At 36.0% G+C, this 25967-nt stretch overlaps 1 protein-coding gene across 1 annotated transcript in view; it reads right to left on the minus strand.

Annotated features, from left to right (window-relative positions):
• Positions 1-25967, minus strand: part of CERKL (ceramide kinase like) — a 51665-nt gene that overhangs the window by 10101 nt on the left and 15597 nt on the right. Inside the window, exons 2-5 of the mRNA XM_038142165.1 lie at positions 20049-20291; positions 12299-12430; positions 7273-7336; positions 4503-4645 (exon numbers count right to left, since the gene is read on the minus strand). Coding sequence (XP_037998093.1) covers positions 4503-4645; positions 7273-7336; positions 12299-12430; positions 20049-20291 — 582 coding nt within the window. The remainder of the gene's footprint in view (positions 1-4502; positions 4646-7272; positions 7337-12298; positions 12431-20048; positions 20292-25967) is intronic.

A 25967-nucleotide genomic window follows, 5' to 3' on the forward strand; every position in this document is an offset into this window, starting at 1 on the left:
AATGCCTAGGACATAAAATACTGTGCATCAGCTGACTTTTTAATATATATTTTTTTAAATCATGAAGAAGGAGCAGCTGTGTCTTTGCTAAATAAGTACAGTTTTTAAAAAAATTTCAATTTGATTTTTTTCACTTCTGGCATTACTTAGCCAAGCAGCAGAGCAAAAGAATTCACCTCTGGAAAAATAAAGGCCTGCGCCACCCAACAGGCAGAATACTGACTTCTTCATATCACTGATTGAGGGATGAATAATTTTTTAAAAAGTTTAATTAAAAGAACAAAAATTACATAAGAACAGTTTAGAACCTAACATTCCCATATGAAAATGAGCTCACATAGATTTTCAAATAATTTTCTTGTTTCAATTATTTAATAAGCTAGAGCAGCAATAGACAATTCTAGATGTTAAATTTGCCCTAAGTTTTATGGAAGAATTACTTGTCTTTCTAAAGTAGGGGAAAGAAGAAAGAGAAAGACTACCACATGTCAAGCAAAAGGCACTCAATATTTAAAGAAGCACTTTTAAAGCACAATGTACCAGATTGAAATATTTTGTTTATCCCCAAATTCTGCTTTATGTCATGCAGAGTGTAGAAAAAAAATACTGAATTTGCAAAGACTGATGTGCATAATTACAAAGCTCTAAAGGCATCATGCCATTCTTATTCAGGAATATATGTTTGATTTTTTCCAATAATTTCTCGAAATAAAAAATTTTAGTATAATTGTGACTCTCACAGATCACCTGTTAAGTCCTTAGAGCACCTTAGCCTCTGAAAGTAATTCAGAACTTCATGGATAGCTGCCACAACCTCAGAGAGAGAAGCTCTGTGTTCCTGATATATGAAGAAAGTGAGGTACATGTTTTAAGGTAACAGATACCCAAAACCTAAAAAAACCCTACCTTTGACCTAAAAAGCAATTCTTCCCAGAATACTACAAGTATATGCTCAACACTATTTCATGTTTGAATGACTTCATGTTTGATTTAACTTCCAGATCCAACTAGTTCTGCCTTGCCGGTGAAGATAGCTAAAGATGTAACTCAAAAATACTAAAATATTTCCTTCAATCAGTATTATACAGCTCTTATCAACTGTCATGTCTCCAAAACAGAGGAAATCACACATACAAGCAGCAGATTGTTACAAGTCAGGCAAACCATGCTTACTTCCTGTATGTCAAAATAGGGCAGTTGTTATTCTAAAAAAAAAACGTTTCACTTCTCGCTGTAAGATCAAGCTAATTAATGAGCACAAGGTGGAATATAGTTTGGAAGATCAAGCTTGGTATGAGTTTAAGCTGCAATCCTGATTTAAGAGTAATTTATCAATGCAGATGGCAGCAAGATACCAAACAATCACAGCTGAAGTCAGTACCAATCTTCAAACTGACTTTAATGAGACTTAAATCTCATTCCTACTAAACAGGATAGGCACAAGTAATTGCATCCTTCTCTTAAATCTTTGGAGCTCATTAACATTTGCAGAAGTAAACAAGGCAAAATCCCACCCTTTCAGGACTCCGAGGAAGATAAAACAACTTCTGTGTTCAAAACCAAAAGCACTCCATCCACCCTTCCACAAGTTGAAGAACTAGACCAAGCACAGTTTTGTGGGAGCAAGCACCATCGTATTCTCTAAAAACTCCACTTAGTACATGCCTACCAGCAGTTTTGATCCCAATAATGACTGAATAATGTGCCTTATTAACTAAGTCCTATACAAGCAGGATGACAGACAAAATAATCCAAACCAAAACAAGCGAGCAAACCCAAAACCTGCAGCCTATAAACAAAGTAGAAACTATAAAAGTTATACAAAAATAATGACACAAGCCTTTCTGATTTAAATGGTGATTCAATAATGGTTTTAATGCCATTATTCATACACCCAAGTAATCTCTTTTCCCCTATGCAAGCTCAAGATATTATTTACCAATAACAACTGTTCCCCGAACACTATCATATTACTTCAGAGACTAAAATCCTTTGATGTCCATGACTCGCACTGCTCACATATTAATAAGTCACATTTTTAGTTCCCACTTCAGCTACTCAATTTAATGTGAAAAGGTTTTATCCACACAATTCCAGCATTTCTATCATTAGCATTCTTTTACAGAAACAAAGATTTTATTACTCCAAAATGCAATTCTGTTCAAAAACATCAACCGATTTTCCTGACATTACAAACAACTTCCTACCACCTCCTTTCCACCAAAAGTGCAAAAGCATCTCAGTAAGAACAGAATATCTGCAGGTCATGTAAAGCATGACTGATGAAGGTACCAAACAGAAATCATAGAGAAAAAAATTGTCCTTGGAAGTGCAAGCACTTCTGCAGTACAATTAACTTAATTAACCAGACGACATGAATATTCATAAGGCTGTTAATGTCTCCCCCATCCAAACAGATAAATGTGATGTAATGACTTCCTAGTCAAGCATAGCTAAAATTCTGATGAAAACTGCACCAACATTTTGGTTCTTTGCCTGAAATATCACAGAAATTAACAGTCCCTCAGTAATATTTTATTTCCTGAATTAATTGGGAATCATGAATTTATTTATATGAACCACTTTGGATCAAAAGGTTCACGGGCATCAGATATAGATTGTCTCTTGTTCTGTAACAACTGGATAGCTTTTTTAATGTCCTTCCACAGTTCCCCCTCCCCTTTCTCTGTTTCCCCCTCCATACAGTTTCTTAGCAGTAGTTCCCATAGCAACAAACACTCTTGCTAATGGCCAGCAGTACAACTGCAGGCTTCCCCACATCTCATCCATTTGATTTGGACCACAATAAGGCAGCTCGGTAGAGTATTTCAGTAAAAACATACTCCCCTCTGGACCTCTCTCTTCAGGAGGTAAATTGTTTCAAAAGCATCTTCTTCCCATCGAGAAGACTGAAAGTTCAAAATGCTGCCTTAAGTACTTATTATAGAGGCTAAAACCAGATTTTAAGCCACCCACATAATACTATCCTGTGATTCAGTTGTTGATTCTACTTGGCTGGAAAACCCTAATAATTTTGTACAATGGATTTCTGGTGGGGGAAAAAAAGTTAACTAACCAGAGTTGCATCCACTTACCTGTTTCCTAACTGAATACCTCATGGAATATCAGGAGTATGGAAAACAAACAACAGATTATTTTTAAGAACGCATTAGGAGTTTCTCACAATATCATTTTATAAATTGTTCTGATCCTCTTTCACAAAATCTATGCCATTCTGTGTAAGAAACCCTACAAAATTCTTTTGGGTTTACAAGTTCTTTGTCTTAAACCGGGAGAGGAGAGAAAGCACCAATGAGAGGCACAGTGACCTACACACAACATGGAGTCAGGGGCTGCAGAGATTCTGTCTCAGCACCATCGAGATATTCACAGTAACTGAGCTGGTAAGTGATGGCCCAACTTCTGGACTCAAATTCATTACCTTCATGTCTCTGACATTGCTGTCTCTTTTTTAACCTGAGAGAAAGCTAATGTAATCTTGCTCCTTTACAAGCAACTAATGACACCATGCTCAGTATATCCGCTATATAAAATGGGGGAAGGGTGAGGCATTTGAGGAGATGGCATTTGTCTTCCCAAGCCACTGTTACGTGTGATGGGGGCCCTGCTCTCCTGGAGATGGCTGAACACATGGGAAGCAGGGAACGAATTCCTTGTTTGGATTGCTGGTGCATGCAGCTTTTCCTTTTCCTATTAAATTGTCTTTATCCGAAGCCAAGAGTTTTTCAGCTTTTACCCTTCTGATTCTCCCCTGATCCCACAGGTGGGGCAGTGATCAAACAACTGCATGGGGCTGGGCTGCTGTCTGGGCTTAAACCCCAACAGCTCTTGCTAAAACCTTCCTGCTGGGCACAGCTACACTGTGTGTTTGCCAATACAAACACTGAGGAGAAGGGACACAAAAAACACCCACACACAAACAAAACCACACCACCAGATAAAGTTAATAAAAGAGCAAGATGACTTTTTAAGAGAGACAGATTTTCATGTCTGTAAAGAAGAAAGTAGTTTTTTGCACACATTTTTTTTTTAATATAACGCACACCAGGTATTTCTAGGACACCATTTAAAAATAGACCTTAACCATGAATCCAACTGAGAATTCTGACAAGAAAACTAGAGATGCAAAAAAGGAAAATCTAGAAAATAAAGTTTTCATTTGGTATCATTTCTGTCAGGAAATAAGACTGAAACTTGGTCTTGTATAGATCAGCTCAAAATTATTTTTTTTTATTCTTTCTCAGCTTCTTCCTTCAGGCAAAGAGCTCATCTGTGTCATTACTATAAATTATCATTACAATTTAAAATCAAGTCATTTGTAATCAATATAAATCACTAATTTAGGACATCTATTCAGTAGCTCCCAAACATAAGAGAAGCTTTAGCATCAAGAACTGCCTTCAGTAGCCAAAACTGTAAAACATGCCAGAAGGACTAAAACCAGATGACTAACAAAAGGTAACAGTACCTTTCATTCTCACCTGCTGGTATTACTCCTAGAGGAACCGGTGCTCTGACAGGCTTCAATACATATTCTGTGTCTTTCCCAGCATCTATCTGGGCTCTGAGCAGCAGCCCATGAGCAACTTCACTGACAGATCCATCTCCACCAACACAAACCACCCTATTACAAAACAGAAATGCCAAACAGCTCAAAACAAACTCTTTCATAGCTGAACAAACAAGTGGAAGGCAGCTACCCCACACAATATACATAAAGATATTTCAAAAAGCTAAAAAACATTATTTTTTTAACAACAAGCTTGGGCTTCAGTGTCAGATCAGTTACCTGAATGCTCCTCAAGCATTCTTATGTCTGCTTTCTGTCTGAGTAGGAGTGAATGTACTTAAAAACTTACAAAGTTTTTCTTACCACACATCATGCACATAAACTGATCAGATGGAAGAACCAAACACATGTTTAAGTGCCTCAGTGGAAAAGCTCTTTACATCTTTCAATGCTGACCCATACAAACATTCCAATGCCTTTTAATTGCCCTTACAATAACAACTCACCAAATATTGCAATAAAATTAAAAAAAAACCACTTGAAAACAGCTATTTTCATACACTATGCAGGCAGTTGAGGGATTTAGCAAAGTATAAAATCCTAGTGCCAGCAATCCTTTGCACAAAGGTACTTAATCACTGCTTCTGGAGCACGTAATTAAACTCCCACCTGCTGTGGCTATAGAGGGGAATGCATTTGTCTCTAAAAGCTCTGTTACAGCAAACCTTTTTTTCCTTGTTTTTGTTTATTTAAGTACATATTACAGTGATTCTACAAATTAGTAAACATATTTTAATGATAAGAATAGTAATAATACCTTCCAAGCATTTATGACAGAAACATCATAGTTACTTTGGGAGGAATTCACCTAAATTATATTCTTCTCAAGTATCTGTATGAATGCATTTGTGAAACTATGTCCAATCATTCAATCAGGTAAAACTGGTCAGATCTTTATAAGAAAACGCTCATTATGTTATTAATATTATCAAATATTTATATTCAATTACCTCATCTCCTTTAACATTTTTCTTCAGTTTCTATTACTATCTCCAAGCTGATTTTTAGTCTCTAATTTTTAGGAATATTTCCTCTATCTAGCTAAACACTGCCACATTAAATAAAAAAATACAATATATAGCTTGAAGAATAAAATATAAAAGTTTGAAGCACATTTTCTTCCTGCTTGCAATCAGGAGTCATTGCCTTTCTTTTGACTCATTTTTTGTTTATTCCAAGGCTTAAAATTCTCCATCACAGTAGCAAAACCAGTTAATCTTTGAAGTCTGAAAACCTGTATACCCAGGAGGACTAGTGTTGATTGTCTTCTGGCTATTGAAATTTTTGAAAACAGATATATTTTTCTCTGATTTTGGAGTGCTGTGTAGATAGAGTCCAAGGAATAACATTAAAATGCTGCTAATTTTGATTCTTACTATTTTAGCATTAATCATCAAGAGTTGCCTTTTTGGCTGGAAACAGAGATACCATCAGGCACCTGGGATTCCAATGCTAATCAGTGAGAACCCGCTATACATAAGGAGTAGAAAGTATTGAGCAAACAAATTTTACTTAGATCTTGAAGAAGAAAAGAGAAAGAAACATCTTTCTGAGAAAAAGAAACATCTATTTAATCATCAGATGCAACTTTCCTAATCAACTATTCACTGAGGACCGACTAACCCAGGCTACTCTAAATATCCTTGATACTTTGGGCTCCTGACTAGGGGAGAAATACATGCATGGGCATTGCCTATCTCTGTCTCTGTACAGATAGGAAAACCCAGCTGAGATAGCAGCATCACAAATGCAGTCTCTCTATTTGTCACCAAAGCTCAGCCACAAGTCAGGCAGGGGTAAAAAGCCAAATTAACAAAGTGCCTCAATTTTCAGTGGAGGCACTTTTTAAAAAAAAAGTGGATAGCAAAAAAATGTAGAGTATATAAGACATCTGCCTGTGGTCTTTCAAGATAGAATAGTGATTGGGGAAATCAGAGAAATTTTAAATACAGACAAACAGCTTTGACAAAGAAGTAACACATAGGAGTGCCACTTTCAGAAAGCACTGAGATATAAACTTCCAGTTTTCTACTGCAAATCATAAACTTCAGTTTACTTCATATGCTGTTAACATGGAAGGAACCATAACTCTCCCAGAGAGCAAATCAAGCTCAAAAAGTGCGTTGCTATATTGTTTACATACTACAATGAATAAAAAACCCATGTTGTCTTGCTATTTCTATATTTTTGTGTCTCCAAAAAATGAATAGGAAAAAAGGTAGAGGTACAAATGCCTATGGTCTTTCAAAAGGGTTCTGTTCTTCCAGCTTAGATCTGGTTACTGGAGAAAGCCTTACAAGGGAAGTTCTCAGTGTCCACCCAAAGATCAAAGATGAAACAAGTCAAATATGTCTCAGTGTAGAAGATATTTGTGAAAGAAGATATAATCCAGGCTTTTTCTTCTGTATCTTTGTATTCTTACAAATACAGGGACTGAAACCCTCATGAAGCATATTTCAGAGAGCTTTTTTTATATTTACCATTGTTTTTTAATCCAAGATACATTTCTATTGTCAGTAATTAATAAATACCAAATTATTTAATGAGAACTGAATTTCACAGGTTTCATATATATGAGAAACAGTGCAACTCGTTAAATACCCACTGACATAATTTTTATTGGAATACAAATAAAAAACATGATGAGATTTACTAACCTTCATAGTCACTAACCAACTTACCCATCAAATGCCTGCAGTTCACATTCTTTAAGTACTGAGAGGGCATGTCCTTCATATTCAGTCACTGTGGAAAACATCAATTAACTGCAGATTAGATAATTCTAAATTATTTTGTCCATCCAGCATAAGGAACACAAGAGTAATTTGATTCAGATTATTTTTAAGTCATTAATGCATTAAAAGTATGAGAAGTTATATTTTACAGTTATGCTAGCGAAAAGGCCAAACACTAAATTTCAGCTGCTATCAGATACATGGCTATTTCATGCATTTAAATTCAGGTAATTCAAGATGTTTGTTGCATCAAAATGCAAGTTCTAGCACTGACACAGTTGGTAAACTTCAGAAAAATAAGCATATCCTCAGTTAAGATTGAATTACTTCAGGATCAATCAAAGTTAATTGCCTTTGTGTTAGGATATGCAAATTGCTAAATCAAAAATAAGAGGAGTTAAACACAGAAGTATGAAATCAAGCCAAATACCAGTGACAACAGCATATAACACACAGAGGAAGGTGGCACAAGTATACACCAGAGTTCATAGCCTCTGGAGGAAATGAATCTGTCACTCCACATTGATGTCTCTGTGTTTGCTGATACCCTATATAGTACTGTAAATGCCAGTGAAGACAGGATAAACTGGCATACTACAGATGGCACGAAGCATCATAACTACATTTAGCATTTTCTAGGGCAGCTTTGCCAGAAGAGACAGCCCAGCTGCAGCCACCCATCAAAGATTTTTGCTGACTGACATGACACTTGCAGATGGATTTTTTGTGTAAGAATGTGCATCATTATATGCAAAATTACATTAATCTTTCATGCTTGTCTGTCCCTGGTGCTCACATAGTTCAAGGCTTTTCTCCAGTGTTCCTAAATACTGCTAAAATTATTAGTCTGGATGTCTAAAACAATCATTCCATAGCTGTACCTGTTCCAACAGTATTTCTACAGACTATTCAAAGGCTGCTTACAAGAATTGAAAATATCCCTATCTCTTCCTATTTAAACACACAAGTATATGTGTGGACATAGTGAGTATATATATATATATTTTCTCCCAAAAAATAGGAAAGAAAACAAAATCAAAACAAAGATTATAAAATTTTTCCAGTTCACACTAAAAAAATGTTTCTATTGCCTTTAAGTTCAAAATCCCCCAATCAGCACCAGCAAATTTCTAATGCTTGGTGTTTTGAAAATTCTTAATTTAAAAAAACAGAGTTGTTTTGATTATATGGAAGGCAGAGATTTATCATTTTGCTGCAGAAACACCTATCACTGTAATAACTTTTGGGTATTATTTACAGAATTTATTTTCATGCAGGGCCTCTCTGGAATATCAAAGCACATTATATAAGCTACCATATTCAGCCTTGCATTGCCAAGAGGAACAATGCTTTTATCAATATCTGCAGGCTGTATGAAAAGTGACTAATAAAAGTGTGCATCATGCAAAAATGCAGAAAGGTTCAAATGTCTTACCATTGCATAGCTGTGAAAGAAACTCTTCCCATGAAAATACAGTTGGTTACCAGGTTACATGCCTTTTTAAATGAACACGATGACATTTAGAAAGTTATGAGTACAGTCTAATTAAAATGGAACAGTAAATAAGATTTATTTTGTAACAGAAAACATGCTTAGTGCTTTCCTAATGTAATGCAAGTTATGTCTACTGTTACAGAATTAATTCACTCAAAGAACAAGGACATGAAAATAAAGAGGGCTCATGTCTACAGAGAAGTCAATAAAGGCAGTAAAAATGACTAATGTTAGCCAGATTGAGAGCAAATCCATCCTCTTTGCATCTAATAGCTTAAGTTTGGAAATTGTGTAGAAGAACTGCTCAAGGCTTAAGATTGGGGAATTACAAGAAATTTAAAATTTGATGAGAGAATGACAGAGGATCTATTTTGACACATCATGACAAAAAGACAGTGAAAAAAATGAGGTTTTCAGGAAAAACTTGGTGAGAACCTATGGAGAATAATTCAAGTAGAAAAAGAACCTAGAAAAATACAACACAGACATAAAAAGTTTTCTGCAGGCTTGACAACCTCCAGAAGGGCATGTATAAATCAATCTGATAGCTGGAAAAAAAGCTAAGTGTTTGAATATTTGGCACTGTTCCAATTTGAGGGGAAAAACAAACAAACAAAAAACCTACTCAATGTATTTTGGTAATAGGAAGAATGCTTCTTTCATTGTTTGAGAAGGATCCAAATCTCTTATTTGTCAAAATCATTATCACAAAAAAAATTAATTTTTTTTTTTACTATTTCTAATGCATAATTTAGAAATATTTTCTCTTTCAATAATTTTTTGTCCTTAAGCGTCAGATAACAGCATTCTGAAGGAAGGACACCAAAGGTGCACCTCATTTGAACAGTCACACATACTCCAAAAACACTTTAACATCCTCTTCACATGGCAAACAAGAACCAAGGGCTTGGCCTCTACACGTAGAAAAAGCAATATAAAATTAGTTCAACACTTCAAAACAGGAGATGCTTTCACGTGGCACCTAAACATACTGGCACTCCTGCCACAGACTAAAACCAATGGGATTAACTGTTACTGATAACAGCTTTTTCTCATCCAGCATCAACACCAGCTATCTGTCGGTATCTACCAGATGGTAAGTCTAAGCCAATGCTATTTGTCCAGCTCTCAAACATTCTTTTCTTTTGTGGTTCTGCCCTAAAAATAGGAGTTTTGGAAGGCTGTTATTTGTGCCTAAAAGTCCAGGTTGTAAGCATGTATAAACGAAAGCAAAAGAGTCAAAACTAGGAAGAGAAGTGAGACAAGCCAGGATTCTGTCAGGGTTTCCTTTAGTTATTTTTCTTTAAATATGTGTAAGATTTGGCAAGACACTAATGTATTTCTAAAATACTAGCTCCAGTTATCACAATTTGACAGTGGAGTGAGTTTTTGCAGAACTCAATTTTTGGAAGAGTCACTGTTCTTATCCTAGCAGCCACATCCCAGCTGCAGCCCAAAAAGATTTCCTAATTCTTATACTAGGCCATATTTTAACTATTGTTTCACCTTAGCCACAGTTCAAAGTACTGCTTCAGTTTAAATTTGCTAACTCACACTTTCTAGAGCTCTAAGCACTTTAGAGATTTGCTTACTGCATGTGACAAAAATAACCCAAAAACCCAGCAAAACACAATCCACTCCAGAATATCTTTGGTTATTTTTACTGAAATTATTAAAGTGTAGCCCACAAAGCCATTTTGGGGAGGGAAAAAAAAAAGAAAACTCTACAAAATTTTACAATAATTAGAAAAAATAAATGTTACTTCAGCACTCACTTATTTACACACAGGTCTTTAGATTGCCATATGTCCTTGGGTAGGAGAAAATATTTCCACTCCAGACTTCTAAACACAAAAGAAGTTTATTCCAAGAGAAGCTATAATGAAGAATAAGATCTGGAAAGCCTGATCAGAGAGGAAGCAACAGCTACCAATGTACAAGACTGGCTGAGGAGAGCTCTGTCTTTCAGCACTCCACTGTCAATCTTTGATGTGCTGAAGTGGTTTTAGTAACCTGAAAATTTTTTATTTTATATTCATTAGAAGCCACTTCAGAGGTTCAAATTTGCTACAAACTTTTTGTGCCCAACAAATTTTAACTTGGCATTAACTTGGCATTTAACTTGGCATAAAATAATGAATTTTATAGATGTGTATGTGGAAAAGTCTAAATGTAAACTATCTTTAGTGCAAAAATTGCACAAAAGCCTTCACAGTTTCAGTACCTAATACACCTTTGTACTCCACAAGTTTTGTAAATATTGGCCATGTTCCAAAACAGCAGGAACAGCAAGAGGCACACTCCAACTTCACAAAATCCAAAATAATTATGGGAGGAAAAAACCCAGTTCAATTTACTTGAAATAAAGTGCTTACTTTTATTAGAATAGGGTACCAGTGGACAGGACTTTTACTCAGCACCCACCACCACCGTCTTTAAAAAAAAAAAAACCAAAACTCTTAATTATTTCGTTCTCTACCAGCATTGAAAACTGCAATGTAGTTTTCTCATTTTGCCTGTAGGAGGAGTGTTAGGCAGCTAATAAGCACAGGAGTATTTCAACATTGCCAAAATAACCCTAATTAAAGGATAGGCCATTAAACATTTTTCTGGCTCAACTCAGAAGTTTCCTATTAAAATTTTAAAGACAAATAATGAAGAAATAAACTTAAAACTGTTTTTAGTCCACTAGTAAAAATGTTTCTGAAACCTCTACAAATTAGATTCACAACTTGTATTAAAACTTTTTTATAAATTGTGACCCGACAAGGCTTAGTCAATGTCTAATATTACAGCATTATTAGTCTGTTCACACTATGATCCATGCCTTCCAGGTGGAAAATATGTCTGTGAGAATTAAAATTTATATAAAGCTTCTGGCATTCCCTCTCAGTTCAGGGCAGTTAAGAAATTATTGCTACAGAATTCTAATACAGACCATCTTTTTCACATTTCTTCTAATGTGTCCCTAATCTTCAATTGATTTTACTTTAAATTGTGGGCAAAGTAGTTTAAAAATACATGGAGACAGGGAATAAAATTAGCAAGATAATTTTCATACATCACTATTGCACTAGTATATTCTCATGGCTAAATCAGATTTTATCAAAATAATTTTTCGACTGCAACCTGCACTAGTCATCATTTCATAAGAAATTTAAGGAACAACAGCAAGATGAGATCTCTTATTATTTTGTTTAAGCTGAGACTAATAATTTTTCAAATCAGTTACAACAGACATTGGAAAAAAGATTAGATTTCTAGTATTGATTGTTATAGGTGAAAAATACTGAATCAATAAGAGAATTACTAAAGCACTTTTTGACAAAATAAAAATATATTGAGTTGTATTAACTAGAGCTCCAAATGCAGTACTTGCAGTCAAAGGCAAAAAGGATAAGCAGTAAATTCAAATTGTCTCGCATGCTTAACTATGAGTTTCACAAAGGATTAAGTTACACTTCTGAAGCAACTTACCTGTGACATCAGTTTTTATGTCAGCAAGTTTAAAAAGAGGTGCAACTTTTTCATAATAAATGTTAGTGGCTTCTCTTTTGTGGCTGCTTGGATTGACAAACACTTTCAAGGATTTAGGTCTGTTTTGAAAACCTAAAAAGAAAACAAAACATTCAAGATTACACACAACCTGACTATTTTTACAGCTTAAATGGTTTTTTAAAATCAGAACCATTACAATACTTTGACAGCATAAGTAAATTACAGTCTAAAAAAAGTCTCAATTTCTTTTTGCATGCGTACTACTTATCTTTAAATTACAGTATTAATTAATTCTGTGTGTACAGCTAATAAACAGTTGTAGAAACCAGAAAAAAAGTGCATATGTCACAGCCTAGTTAAACCCTGATTCAGGAGCAGGGTGAGTGTGAAGTTTGGGCACCAAAAAAGAAAAGAAATCCAAACATAAATATGTATCCTTGTTGGATTTTAATGACTCACTCCCAGCAGGCACACGAAAGTAACACCCAACAAAACTGACACAACAATCCAACACTTTTCTTTTCTGAGAGTGCAAATCAAACAAAGTCCAAAGGAAATTTTCTCATTGTAAAAGAGGTCCAAAAATATAGAGAAATAGAAATTTGGCAGTATCATGTAGAAATCTGAGAATTATTGTTCATTTAGGTCTTTGCAGTAACAAAATCCAAGGAAATAACACTGAGAAATATTGCTATGCAAAGATGAACTGTGTCTTGCACATTGATCCTGTGAAGTAATTTTATTATTTGAAACATGGCATTTTGTTGAAGAGTAAATAACTCATACTAAAGCAATAACATTACTTTTCAAATTCCCTTTTCTAGAATTCCTACAATTGCCATGGTTCAGTGAGGCCGCTTTGCTACAAGAAGGAAGCAGTAGTATGCAATACTGCTCTTCTTTGGTGTTTATTTAAAATACTTGATTTGAACAATTCTGAATTTTGTTTCAGCATCAGGGTAGACTACCACTTTCTTAGCCAAATAAAAGCTAGAATATCTGGCAAGTGTACTGCTTTCAGCATCCAAGAACAGAATTAGTAGTAGCCAAAGGAGCTACACAGGGAGGCAAGAACATAAGCACATTTTCCTGCCCCATGAAGAATATTACTTCAATTTTTGCAGCCACATGTACCTTCAGAGTGTCAGCAGGGACTTCCTGCAGCTCATTCCACTTACTCTACCTCAACAACTGAACAGGAACAATCACTCAAAGAAATTATAGCTAAATACTATTTCAACATTAAGGAGGAGAGTAGATCAAAATATAATTACGAAGTCACAGAGATAATATTTTCATCTATTTAAACACATCAAGAATCTTGGAAAAAAAATAGCTCTTGTGTCAGAAAATTTAGAAGATTTCTTAAGGATACTGAAGGAAATTATTGGATCAGTTACTGCTATAACCTCAAAATCATACACAAAAAAAAGTATAACCATGTTTATGTCAAAATATTGCACAGAGTACCAAGTCATTGCAGAGCAAATTAATCCTGGAGAATCCTAAACGCCTGCAGTAACAAGCACCTGTGTTCAAAAGCACCTATTTTGAAAAGGAGGAAAAAGAAAACAGAGAACTTGGTGAGGACTGTGGATGGGCTGTAGGGAAGGGTTGCTGTTCATGCTGTTCCTGATCAGCTACAAGAAAGGTCTTAGAAAAGCCTGACGATGTTCCGTAAGACAAACCCAAAGCCCAGCACCTGAGCCAGCAAGACCCTCTGAGCATGAGATGGGGCCGGGCCCAGCGGGGAGCACCTCTCACAGAGCACTGGCAGCTCCAGCAGGGAGCACCTCTCACAGAGCACTGGCAGCTCCAGCACCTCTCAGAGCAATGGCAGCTCCAGCACCTCTCAGAGCAATGGCAGCTCCAGCAGCTCTCAGAGCAATGGCAGCTCCAGCAGGGAGCACCTCTGAGGGCATTGGCAGCTGCAGCACCTATCACAGAGCACTGGCAACTCCAGCAGGGAGCACCTCTGAGGGCACTGGCAGCTCCAGCACCTCTGAGGGCACTGGCAGCTCCCGACGGACCGAAGCTGACATGAGGGAACGGTGCCAGGGCAGCCAGGAAGGGCAGGGGCTCGCTGGGCTGCAGGAACAAGAGGACAGCCGGCAGTCCAAAGGATGTCACTACAGCCTTGTTCTCAGCTTCTCCTGAGCCTGAAGCTTAAGAACTGCCCCCACTTCCAGGCCTCCCAGCACAAGAGAGATGCAGGCCAGCAGGTCGGACACAGAGCCGCCCCTATAGCAAGGGGCCGGAGCAGGCCGCGGGCAGGAGTCAGCGGCAACAGGCCTGGCCAGCCCCAAGGACAAAATCTACCAAAATCTTTCCTTGAGCATCGCCTGTGTGAGCCACGGGCCTCCAAGCCAGGCTTCCTGCAGGTGCAGGGACAAACGGGCCATGGACACAAGCGGCACAAGGAATATCCCAGTGTGAAATAAAGAAAAACACCCTTCACAATGAGGGCAGTTAAGCCACAGATGACATTGTCCATCCTTAGAGATTTTCAAAACTTGTCTGGACATGGCTCTTAGCAACCTGATCTTTATCAGAAGCTCACCTGCCCTGAGCAGGAAGCTAGAACAGATCATCTCCAGAGGTCCATTCCAACATAAAATCTTCTTGATTCTCTGGAAACAGGAAGAAGCACTGCAGGTATATACTGCAGTGGAATTTCTTATTACAGGATTTACAACACAAACAAGGAAAACTAAACAAAGGCCCCCAAAGACTATTAATCCATACCAACAATATTCATAAAGACACTATGTCTTAATCGAAATCTAGTAACTGGTATTGTTGCGGTCCTTTAGAAGTTATAAAAATATTAAGACCAAAAAATCATTTCTGTGACTTTATCATTTGCCTAAAGCATCAGTAAAAATTAAATGGAAAACTTACAAGGACTCCTGCTTCAAAAGAGAAAAGATTTAACCAAATTCATCAATGTGCTGTCATGTTTCTTATCTTATTTACAAGAAACTGTGATCAGCTGGTCCTCCTAACAAGCCCCCATCAACAACCAGAGCTAAAAAACTGTAAAAACTGACTTCAGTCATGGATATCTGAGTATACCTTTAAAGTTACAAAAAAACAAAGCAAAACCACACCCCCAAACATCCAAATATAAGAGTACAATGGACAAAGCAGAGGGAAAGAATAGGAAAGTACAGTTTGTAGAAGTAGAGAAAGCAGATGAAGTGTCAAAACTTTTGTTACCCAGACAGTACAAGTTACAGCTCTGTGAAACAGACATCAGGAGAAAACTGAAGGGAGAAAAGCAAATATCACTATCTCACTTCAATGTTTTTGCATGTGAGATGTAAAAATTTAACCCTAGGTGGCAAAATAAAGTTTCAAAAGAATTCCAAGGAGGCAAAAGAAAATAGAGTTTTCAGTTCATGGAGGAAAACATCCTAGATTTTTGAGGAAATGGTAGAATTTAATTTTTTAAGAAAAATTAATTTGTTAAACTAGATTTTTGAGGAAATGGTAGAATTTAATTTTTGAGGAAATGGTAGAATTTAATTTTTTAAGAAAAATTAATTTGTTAAACCATTCTAAACCATAATCTATTTATGATTACGTATATTGGGCTATTGCTGAAAAGCATATCAGAGTTAATACATAATTCCCAGCAAGATTTTCAAGAACCAAATGAATTCAAAGGATCAAAGTACTAAAATATTCTCTTTATGACTATTTGAATATCAATTTACTTTTTTAGAGAGATAAAATATTTTATTGATGGAAATATTTTTCACAAGCAAGGCATTTGAGCAGAGATGATGAACTACTAAAGCAATTTTATTTGTGCCAAATAATGGCCAACAGACATGAAAGGATGATCATGACAAAACTTATTACTTTATCATTCCTGGTGTGCACTGGACACGTTAGAACGCACCAAACAACTGAATTTAATGAAAGCATATCCTGTAACAGCCAAAGATTAAACTTTCACACAATATAATTGTGAAGCTTCTTTAAAGTGTTTTTGAATAATAATCTTTTAATTGTCTTTAAACAACATCTATATGAATGAATCAATGTCATTGACTACTGTGTGCAACTGATCCCAGTCTGCCAGCCTTTTGGGGCTCCCCTAACTGGTATTCTGTTATTGTTTTCTCTGGCTGCTCCATTTGAAACGAGCCAGCAGCCTAAAGCAGGAAGGCCAACTGTTCCCCTAGTACTAACAAATGTGCTAATATGCACTAGTTTAAACTTGATCTATCAAGTGAATCAGTGAACCATGAAGGGTGGTGGGTCAATCAGGGTGTTCTGAAAACAAAGGCTCCTAGGGCAGCAGAGACGCTGTGCTCAGACATACATCTGTGCTGCTTTCAGGCCCCGGCCTCAGGAAAATGGGTTTATGTTACAAAAGTTAAGAGCCTGGAATCATGTCATTACCACCTACATTTACAAATACTTTATACAACATTAAGAATATTATACATGATAAAAACTAACCATATGAGACAGAATGGTTGATGTAACTATGGAGACACCACTGTTAATATTAACTAAGCGAAGTTAATGTTTAACATTAATGGTTTAATTAAAACTTCATGCATGAAGTTTCAGGCTTTCATATCAAATCCCCATGTCATAGATACTACAGAACAGCAGATAAAAATAAAATGCACTTTGTGCTTTTTTTTCCTACTTTATCATTTATTCTTAACCATATTTACAGTCTTTTGTTATTTTACAGAGTTTTTAAGTAAAGCTTTTTCAAATCAGCTGTTAGTAAGTCTTTTCTTGATAAAAAACAATTGATGAGCATTGACACCTGTACATTTTCTCTCATTTCTGAGCCCGCCTCAACCCTTTCAGAACCACTGTGTATTTGCATGTGCAGAGGGTTTTAGATGAAACAATGAATTCTACTGACAGAGTGTCCCCACATGCCATGTCTGTAAATCCTGTACAAAAAGATGTGATGTATGAATGGAAATCACTGAGAGTGGGGTGTGCACAAGGGCTGACACAAGATAACAGCACACTAGACCCTCTCTAAACTGTCCTTTGGGGCCTTACAGGAGCCAGCCCAGAGCCAAGGCTCCAGAGGTGCATAAAGATGGCAGTGGTTATCTTAAAGCAGTTTAACACACGTGTGATGTACAGGTCAGATTTCAGGAACACTCTATCAGTGAGCAAGCTCTTCGTACCTAGCTGGCATGCAGCAACAGCAGGCAGAAAGTAAGAACTTTCTCAAATATGGGAAGATGGTGGTACATATATTTTGTTACCCTGTCACACACACACAGAAAGGACCATAATACCAGTCACTGTAACTAAATTCTAAACATTTATATCTGTGTGTGCTCACTTACTTGATAAAAGGCTTCATAAAAATTACAGCTCAGTTAAACTTTAAATTGAAGTACTCTGAACACAAAGTCAAAGCAACAGAGGACACTCACTGTGAAGATAATAAAAATGAACAGGGAAAAACCATTTATGACATGACATGTATCATGCCAGACACAGATTACACTGTAAAAAGGAAACTGTGTACATGAAACTTCAGAAAAAATAAGATCTTCATTAGAAACCTCCATGCTATCTCAAATAAACTTGCTATTGTTGTTTCCTAATTAAGGTATATGCATAAAAACCTAAAAACCTGTAAAAGAAGTAAGGTAAACAACTGAAAGAAATTGAATTTATCTACAGAGGAAACACACCTGTCAGTAACATGTACTCCCATTTGTCAGAATGTCTAAATAGTATTGACCAAATATACATATATATATATATATATATATATATATATATGTATGTATGTTCTATTTCGATAAATCACCTGCTTTTAATTTGATCCAGCCCAGAAACAATAAAAAAAACCTTCAAGTAAATAATGCAGCTGTTAATGAAAAATTACTTTGTGATCAGACAGACTGGGGGAGGAGGGAGGACAGGGAAATAATATTTACTACTTCAGAAGGATAAAACCAGAAGCAGCCAATTTGGGTTCATTAACAAGAATGACTCCAGCACTATAACAAAAAAAAAAAATGCAGCAAAAACTATGAAAACCCATAACTGTTTGACACAGAAATATCAGCCATTGAGAAATCAACAGAACTCAGCTGCATTGTATGCTTTTAGTTCAGACTTAGACAAATATACACATTAGCAACTGGTATGTTTTTTTTTTATCTGAGTCCTGTTTATTCCTGAAGTAGAAGGCAAGGAGAAAAAAATATACTGATCAGAGATCCAAAAAACATCTGTACAAGGTCTGCACTTCTGGAGAAAGACTGAAGCAAGAACTTGAAACATCATTGCGCAGAACACTTTTTTTTTCAGGTTCAGGTGTCTTCCAGTTACAAAGCTATAAACCACAGACTGCACCTCGAGGTCAAGGCAACCTGATCTAGAGATACTGCAGCTTTTTTTTTTCTGTGAACATATGGTATCACTGCTCCTGATAGATGGGGAGTAATCTAGGAACAAAACAGACATTTGCTCCTTATGCAAATGTCCTTGCCTTTATGGGTAGCTGGAGATCTACAGGAATCCTGGCACTTGTGCAGATTGATAAAGTCTTACAAAAGGGGGAAAAGGAAGGCATTTTTTAATACATATCCTCACTGGGAAAATCCAAAGTATGCTGTAAACAAACAATGCAAGAATGTACCATTAATAACTCATGCTGTTTCTTTAATATCTGCTTGTGAAACTTTTGTAGAAGCACACCATAAACTCTTATTCAAAGTATTGTTGCCAACACTACAGATGTACAAGATTTGAATTCTGTAATCTGGCTCTGTCTTAACGATTCAGCTGGAGTTCTAATAATATGTCACAAGATAGACTGCTTTTCTTCTGTAATAAACAAAATTATTTGCTATAATCTGTAAACAGAGGCATCTTTTGGAGTTAAATCAGAGGTTGGTATTGGGGAAGGGATATTGTTCTGGTTATTCAAATCAAAATGCTACATTCTGTGCCTTTCAAATATAAACTACAGTGAAAGGCTTGGATTTCTTGTGAGGCTCTTTTCCCTGTATTGTCAATATTTTTTTCATAATTTTGATAGAGTTTCCATAAAATAAAATTTTAAAAGCCCAACCAACCAACACTACAATTGGTTAAAGAAAGCATTCTGAAATTGGCATTGGCCTAGAGAAACACAGAAAGATACTTTTAAAGTAAAGAATTGCATCCCATCTTTATTGTCAATAAATTTTGTATCAAATTATGCAACAAGAGCCCTACAGAACCTTAAAAGCACTGTCACCTGTGAATTTATGAAGATGAGGAAAGTCTCTCCCATTAGGCTCCTAAAGAATATGGAGGTCTCAAATGGGATTTCCTAAACCATCACCAGAAAGTACCTGAAGTGCAACTACTGTAGTACCATCAGGTGTGATACAATTTCAAGTGAAAATATCAGCTAAATATGTTATTTCTTTCAGAAGCAGATTTCCAGAAGACTCTTCAGTCAGAATAAAGAAAACCACTTCTTTTCAGTAGCTTCCAAAACTCTTCCAAAAATAACATCAATTTGTTTCATTTTTACACATACATTAGTCAATAATTGTCACTTTCCTAGATTTAACACTTGACTATGTAAAACTTCAGTAGTAAACATTTGCCAGAAATAAGATTCATATCTGTGTTTTAATTTCCACAGGCAAGATGTTTCTGAGTGTCAGTCAGCCTCATGTATTGCCAATAGAAATAAATATGACAGCAATCTCAATTAAATGCTTACCATTTAAAATTTCCTTCAGATGTCTAAACCACGACTGACAATGATCTTCACTTAAGTTATTTAAATGGACAGCACAGTCTGTAAGCTTGTTCTCTTCTTTATACAAGCATTTAAAAATTGTGATACCCAACAAAGTACCACCTTTTTTCTGCCCTGCAAAACGACGACGTTTCAGTTTTACTGAAAATACATCCTTCATTTCAATAATCTCTTCTTGAGCCTGCAAAGCCACACTGGAATCACCTGTAAGGGGGGAAAAATTAAAAGAAAAGCATTACTACAGTGATTGGGAGTAACAACTGAAAATATTGCTAGGGCTTCATCTCTAGGTTCACTTCCTGCATCTGTTCATGCTTGCATTGAAACTTATGGCATATCATTTCCCTCAATCATTGGTCTTTTGTTTTACCAACTTTGTTATGTATCCAGCTGTACAAACAAAACAATTTCAAAGAGGTTATTTACTCAGCTTTCTAGTGTTCAAAAAAATTAATAAAATTTCACACTCTAAGAAAGACTTCTTTTGAATTCGTATTCAAAAAGCAAATTCTTTTTTCTATTCACCTAAATCACAGCAATCATAGCAGTCATACTTGTAAATCATAGATCAGAAAGCGTGCTATGACCCAAGCTGACTATGTGCTCACTATATTTTTTCATTTGATACAACCATTACCTTTTGTGTTTACAGCAGAAACATATCAGAAAACAGTCAAGGAAAAATAGACAAATGAGCCAAAACTGTGTTACCCATCTTTGCTTTCATTCTTGATTAATGAATTCAGTTTAGAAGACAAGAAAAACAGTTCCAAAAAAGTTCTTGTCACAGTTCGAGATCCTCATCCCAAGGGAGATTTGTGTTAGCTAAGGGAAGGTTTTGTTATCTTGGGGCTGTTATTTGCATGGATGTTGTGGCTGCAGATGCTACCACTTCAATTCCAAGTGCCTTTTGGAGATGTATCAACTGAGGCACTATGGTACAGGCTTCTCCTTTTTCTGCTCTCTTGAGCTGCATTCCAATTCCTCAAAGCCAAAGTCAAATGCACAAACGGAAGGAAAAATATCACCCTTCCTGTAGGAGTCAGATTCTTTGGACATAGAAAGAAAAATTTCCCTGCTTTCTTTGTAGTTACAGCAGATCTGATACAGCACATCAGTTAAGGTCCCTGTGCAGCCCAAGGCAAGAAATGCTAGAAAGCAGAAAACTTCCCCAAATCTAGCAGCAATTCTGGTTTCTCAATAGCAAAAACTGCATCAGATTCTGTTTGATGAATAGTTGATACATGCTGTACTGGAGTGTTGGGAAAACCTATTTTAATTGTCACCCAGGATGGACAGCACCCCCTACTTCATTGCACCACATGAAGATGAGGGTTTCAGAAAGTCATATACTTTTTCTGGGCAGGAAAAAGATGACTTTGTCAATTCTTGTAACAGTTTGATACTGTCATTTCTCAACATCATTTCTGGAAGGAGGCTACGCAGTGATCATTTCTCTATCCAGGAATCCTGGATGACTTATCCTCAGCCATGCTAACACAGCTAAGGCTCAAGCCGATATGACTTCTCCTCATAATTCTTAACCAATTCATTTTCTCCTGTTCTGTAGCAAATAACCTGTGACAAACGGAAGCATAACCTTGTTATACTTCCCACATGTTTTTCCCAATTTGTTATACTTTATATCCCAATATCTCCATAAATCAGCTACTAAGGTGTAAAACTGGACTGAAATCATTCCACTCTTAGCAGGAATACTGTGACAAGTAAATGTTGGTGTGCATTGAGACAGTACACAGGAAACTAACTGTCTGTAGTGCATATTTTCAGAAGTACACAGCAAATAAACAGGAGAAAACTCACTCAAATAATTTTTAAAAAATAAATAAATCCTGAAGTACTGTATACTGGTGAAAAAGTATTTTCAGTCAATGTATCCTCAAAAACGAGGGAACTGAGGGAGAAATAATACTGTATGATTCCATTTGAACTACGATTTTACACAAACTCAAAGTGGACATTGTACAAACAAACTTGGTACTACCATTACCAACCCAAGATCTTCATTTCTGTCAAAATTTGTACTGCTCTTCTAAAACATTAGGGGTAAATAGTCTTTGTAGGCCTGAAATGAAAAACTGACTGGTGATGTCCCAAATTACCTAGAAGTACATAGTTTAATATCTATATTAAAGACTTGTTTTAACTTTTAAAACAGATTTTTTGAGGGGTCTGCTTAGGTTTTTTCACAAAGTCTCACTGTCAGACATACAGTACACTGAAAATGCCAGCACACAACCTCAATGCTTTAGGAAAAAGGAAATATAACCACAACCACTCTGCAGCAATAACTGAGCTGCAACATTCATTTCCCCAGACCAATACAAATATTCTAAGTGGGCTTTCTTTTTAATTACTTTTAAATAAATAATTCTTAAAATAAATAATATTTTGCATTTAACTCTTATTTTTGTTGAGGATATCATGAACTCTTATTACGCCAATGTTATGGATGTGCACCACATATAAGCTACAAACATTAGATAAATATCCTGCACAAGTCAAGGAAAATGAAGGCCTGATAAAACACTTTTTATTCCCCACTAGCTTTTATAAAATAACATTTAGTCTTAAGCCAGGTAAGTTCTGCATTTTATTTTCATTACTATTTCAGCCAGTTACTTACTTGCCTGTGCATCTTCCTCTTACTCTGTATTTATCAAATTCTTATGTTGCTCAGATGCATATCCAAACTTTAGATATTTAAAATAAAACATTCTTACTACGCAGCACTATCTGACTTTGCTGGTTTTACAGGAATACATTTCCAGATGCATCCTGGAAAAGGATATAAACTCTAGGAATGCTGAATTGTAAAAAAACATCATCCTTGAGTTTTAATTTCTAGAAGAAATGTTGAATTAGCTAGTAGGATTAGGACAGCCCATTTTTTTCAACTTGTAAAGAAATCTGCATAAAATCCCAGGCATATTCTATAATTTTCATTTTCTCTGCTTACTGAAAATAAGACCATCTCAAATGCAGTAAAATTTTATAAAACAACTCAGAAAAAGAAAACTTAAGTCATGAGCTGTGTTTATAAAATATTTCTAGAATGAGGTAGCAACCAAGCTTACTTTTGCAATAAAGTATATATTGTAGTAAACACTTTTTAAACTTTGAAAACCGTATTGGCTCGTTAGTATCATATTGGTTATTGCGAGCAGTTTCAGGACATTAACTGTCCTCTCACATTACTCAGAAAGATATTGGGTACCATCTGTTCTTGCAAGAGATTTAAGTGTACATCTATTAGATATCATGCTATTTATTTAATTCAGTACCCACTTCCCATTGTTGTATCTTCTGAAAAAAAAAAAAAAAAAAAGTCAATTTAATTACAAGGAATAAAGATAATCTCTTCTACCAGGCTGCCCTGTCATCATGAAAGCAGAGAGGGAACCTGCATAAAGTAGGTTACAGGCGTTAGGGAAGAGCAAAACTAACAGCACTTAACATTTAACAAAGATCTAACAAAACCAGAATATATGGCACTTTAAAAAAAAGTTACTATAAGCCAAGGGCTTGTCTGAATCAATCTCAGCACATCTGTCTGATGCAGAGCGTAAACAGGATTAGAGTTGGATTTATCTGCTTGACGCTAATTGTACTCACAGTTTCTGCACATGTCCACTTTTTTTTTTTTTTTTTTTTTTTTCCAAATACAGCATGATAAAAAAGAAAAATCTGCCTGGATGAATTTCTAGGAAGTTTTATGCTCCTATTTATCATCTCACTAATATCAAGCCATGAGACTATTCTACCTTTTTCCTATTTATGGCAGTCGAATCTCTTATTTAACAAAAAATTATGTCTAAATCAACCAACTGAGCTAAATCAAAAGATAAGGAACTAATACACTCAAATAGAGTTTAATTGCAAATAGTAAACCAAATTTTAATTAGTTAAGAGTGTTAAATACCTCATGTTTACTGCAAAAGTTATGAAAATATACACAAAAAAAAAGCAGTACAACTGAAAAATAAAACACTTTTAAAGAAAATGTGGTATTTAAATATAAACACCAACACTTCAACAAGGAACCACTTTTTGGACTGTCACCTTACCATGGAAGCCCAACATCTAGATGTGGTACTTAAGGACTTGATTTCCATAACAAATATCTGGAGTACACGGAAAATACCAGAAAACACATATAAAATGTGACAATAGAACAAGAACTGGACACAAAGCAAAGAGTGTTGTGCTCTCTTGGTCACAAATGCTTCCTATGACCTTTGGTAAGATACCTAGCCCTCCTGACTATAATGAATAAATTAATCTTCTACACATTTTAGGTTCTCTGCCCCACTGTGTTCTCAAAGTTTACTTCCTTAATAATTGATTGATATAGCTGAGTGCAGTGTAACTTAACAGAAATAATTAGAAATTTAAAAAAATCATCAAGACCACACTAAAGAAAATACAGTGATCAGTACTAACTGAAGACGTGTTTTATTATAAAACACTTTTTTATTATAAAGCTGATCACAGATCATCCTACACGGGATGAACATTACTTTCAAAATAAAAATTTGGGACATACAATAAAACATAACTATATTAATATAAATCCAAAAAGAAAATAAATAGACTTTTAAATGAAATTATTTTTGACAGTATGTCTATAAATCTGTTTAGGAATATTTAGTATAATGTCTAATGTATGAAACCCTGCACCTATTAGCCCATCAGTTACTAAGCCCATTTTTCCCCTCACTGTAAATCAGCAAAGCACAGAAAGCAGCATGCAGCTGATTCATAAAACCTCTACAGTTTTCAGCTACTTATTGATTTAAAAGGGCTGGCAGTGAGAAAAGCAGATATTACTATTCTTGCCAGAAAAGTCAAGAAAAAGTGTAAAGATTTTCTAGCTATTTAGCACTTATTTAACTACTCTAAACATGAGACAGAAAAGCTATTTCAAAACATATGAATTCTGAATGATTTCTTATTTCAAAAAGATAGGTCATGCAAAATTTGATGCTATGCCTCTTACTCTCTTCTGCAAGCAGAGAAAGCAAAACTCCAGTTTCTGCTTGCCAAAAGTATCAAACAGTAAGCTGAGGAGAAGGTGGTACAGCCAGGGCCAGGTTGGGGAGGGGCTGGTTTTTGTTTGAAGATTAGTTTTACAATACTCTAGTCCTTTCAAAAGGTGTTACAGGAGAAGTTTAACCCAAGCAAGTCCCTAATCTACAAATACATTTCTCAGACTGTGTGCAACGACCTGCTTGGGAGCAGCAAGGAGCTCAGAAAATATTACAAGGGACTGAAGAGATGCATCTCAGTTTCTGCAGAGCTGGAGAGAAAAAGCAGGGTGCAACTACTCACTTCACCTTTTAATGGCAGCTATTCACTTGCAGCAGCAGCTGTATTCCTTCAGGGCAGAAAACTGAGCTTAAAAACATCTGACAGGAATACAACCCATTTTCATTCTCCTTCTCTAGAGAATCTTAGGGAGAAGTGATGTATTTTGCCAAGCAAATGCAATATCTTCCTTCTAATCCCTCTCTCAATACAGACACCTACCCTCGACTCCCCTGCCATGACTGTGCAGTCCAGCCCTTTTCCTGAAGTCTGGCTCTGAGCAGAAACCAGCTGAGTCAAATCAACTCCTAAAGTAACAGAGCTTGCCCACTTTTCTTTTCCCCTGGCTTAGTCTTCTGACACGTTGTTTTGTACAATCAGTTCAACACAAGTCCTATGAAACTAGAGATGTACAAAGTGCTAAGAAAATTCACAGCAGGGAAGAAGGAAGAACTGGGACTGTCTCCTTTCATCAGCAGGAAGTCAATGTGGCCTGAGCCAATCTGCTGTGCATTTTTACTTCCAATTGCTAACTCCCCAAAGATCACACAG

The sequence above is a fragment of the Motacilla alba genome, chromosome 7 (genome assembly GCF_015832195.1).
Source record: "Motacilla alba alba isolate MOTALB_02 chromosome 7, Motacilla_alba_V1.0_pri, whole genome shotgun sequence".
NCBI classification, from domain to species: domain Eukaryota; kingdom Metazoa; phylum Chordata; class Aves; order Passeriformes; family Motacillidae; genus Motacilla; species Motacilla alba.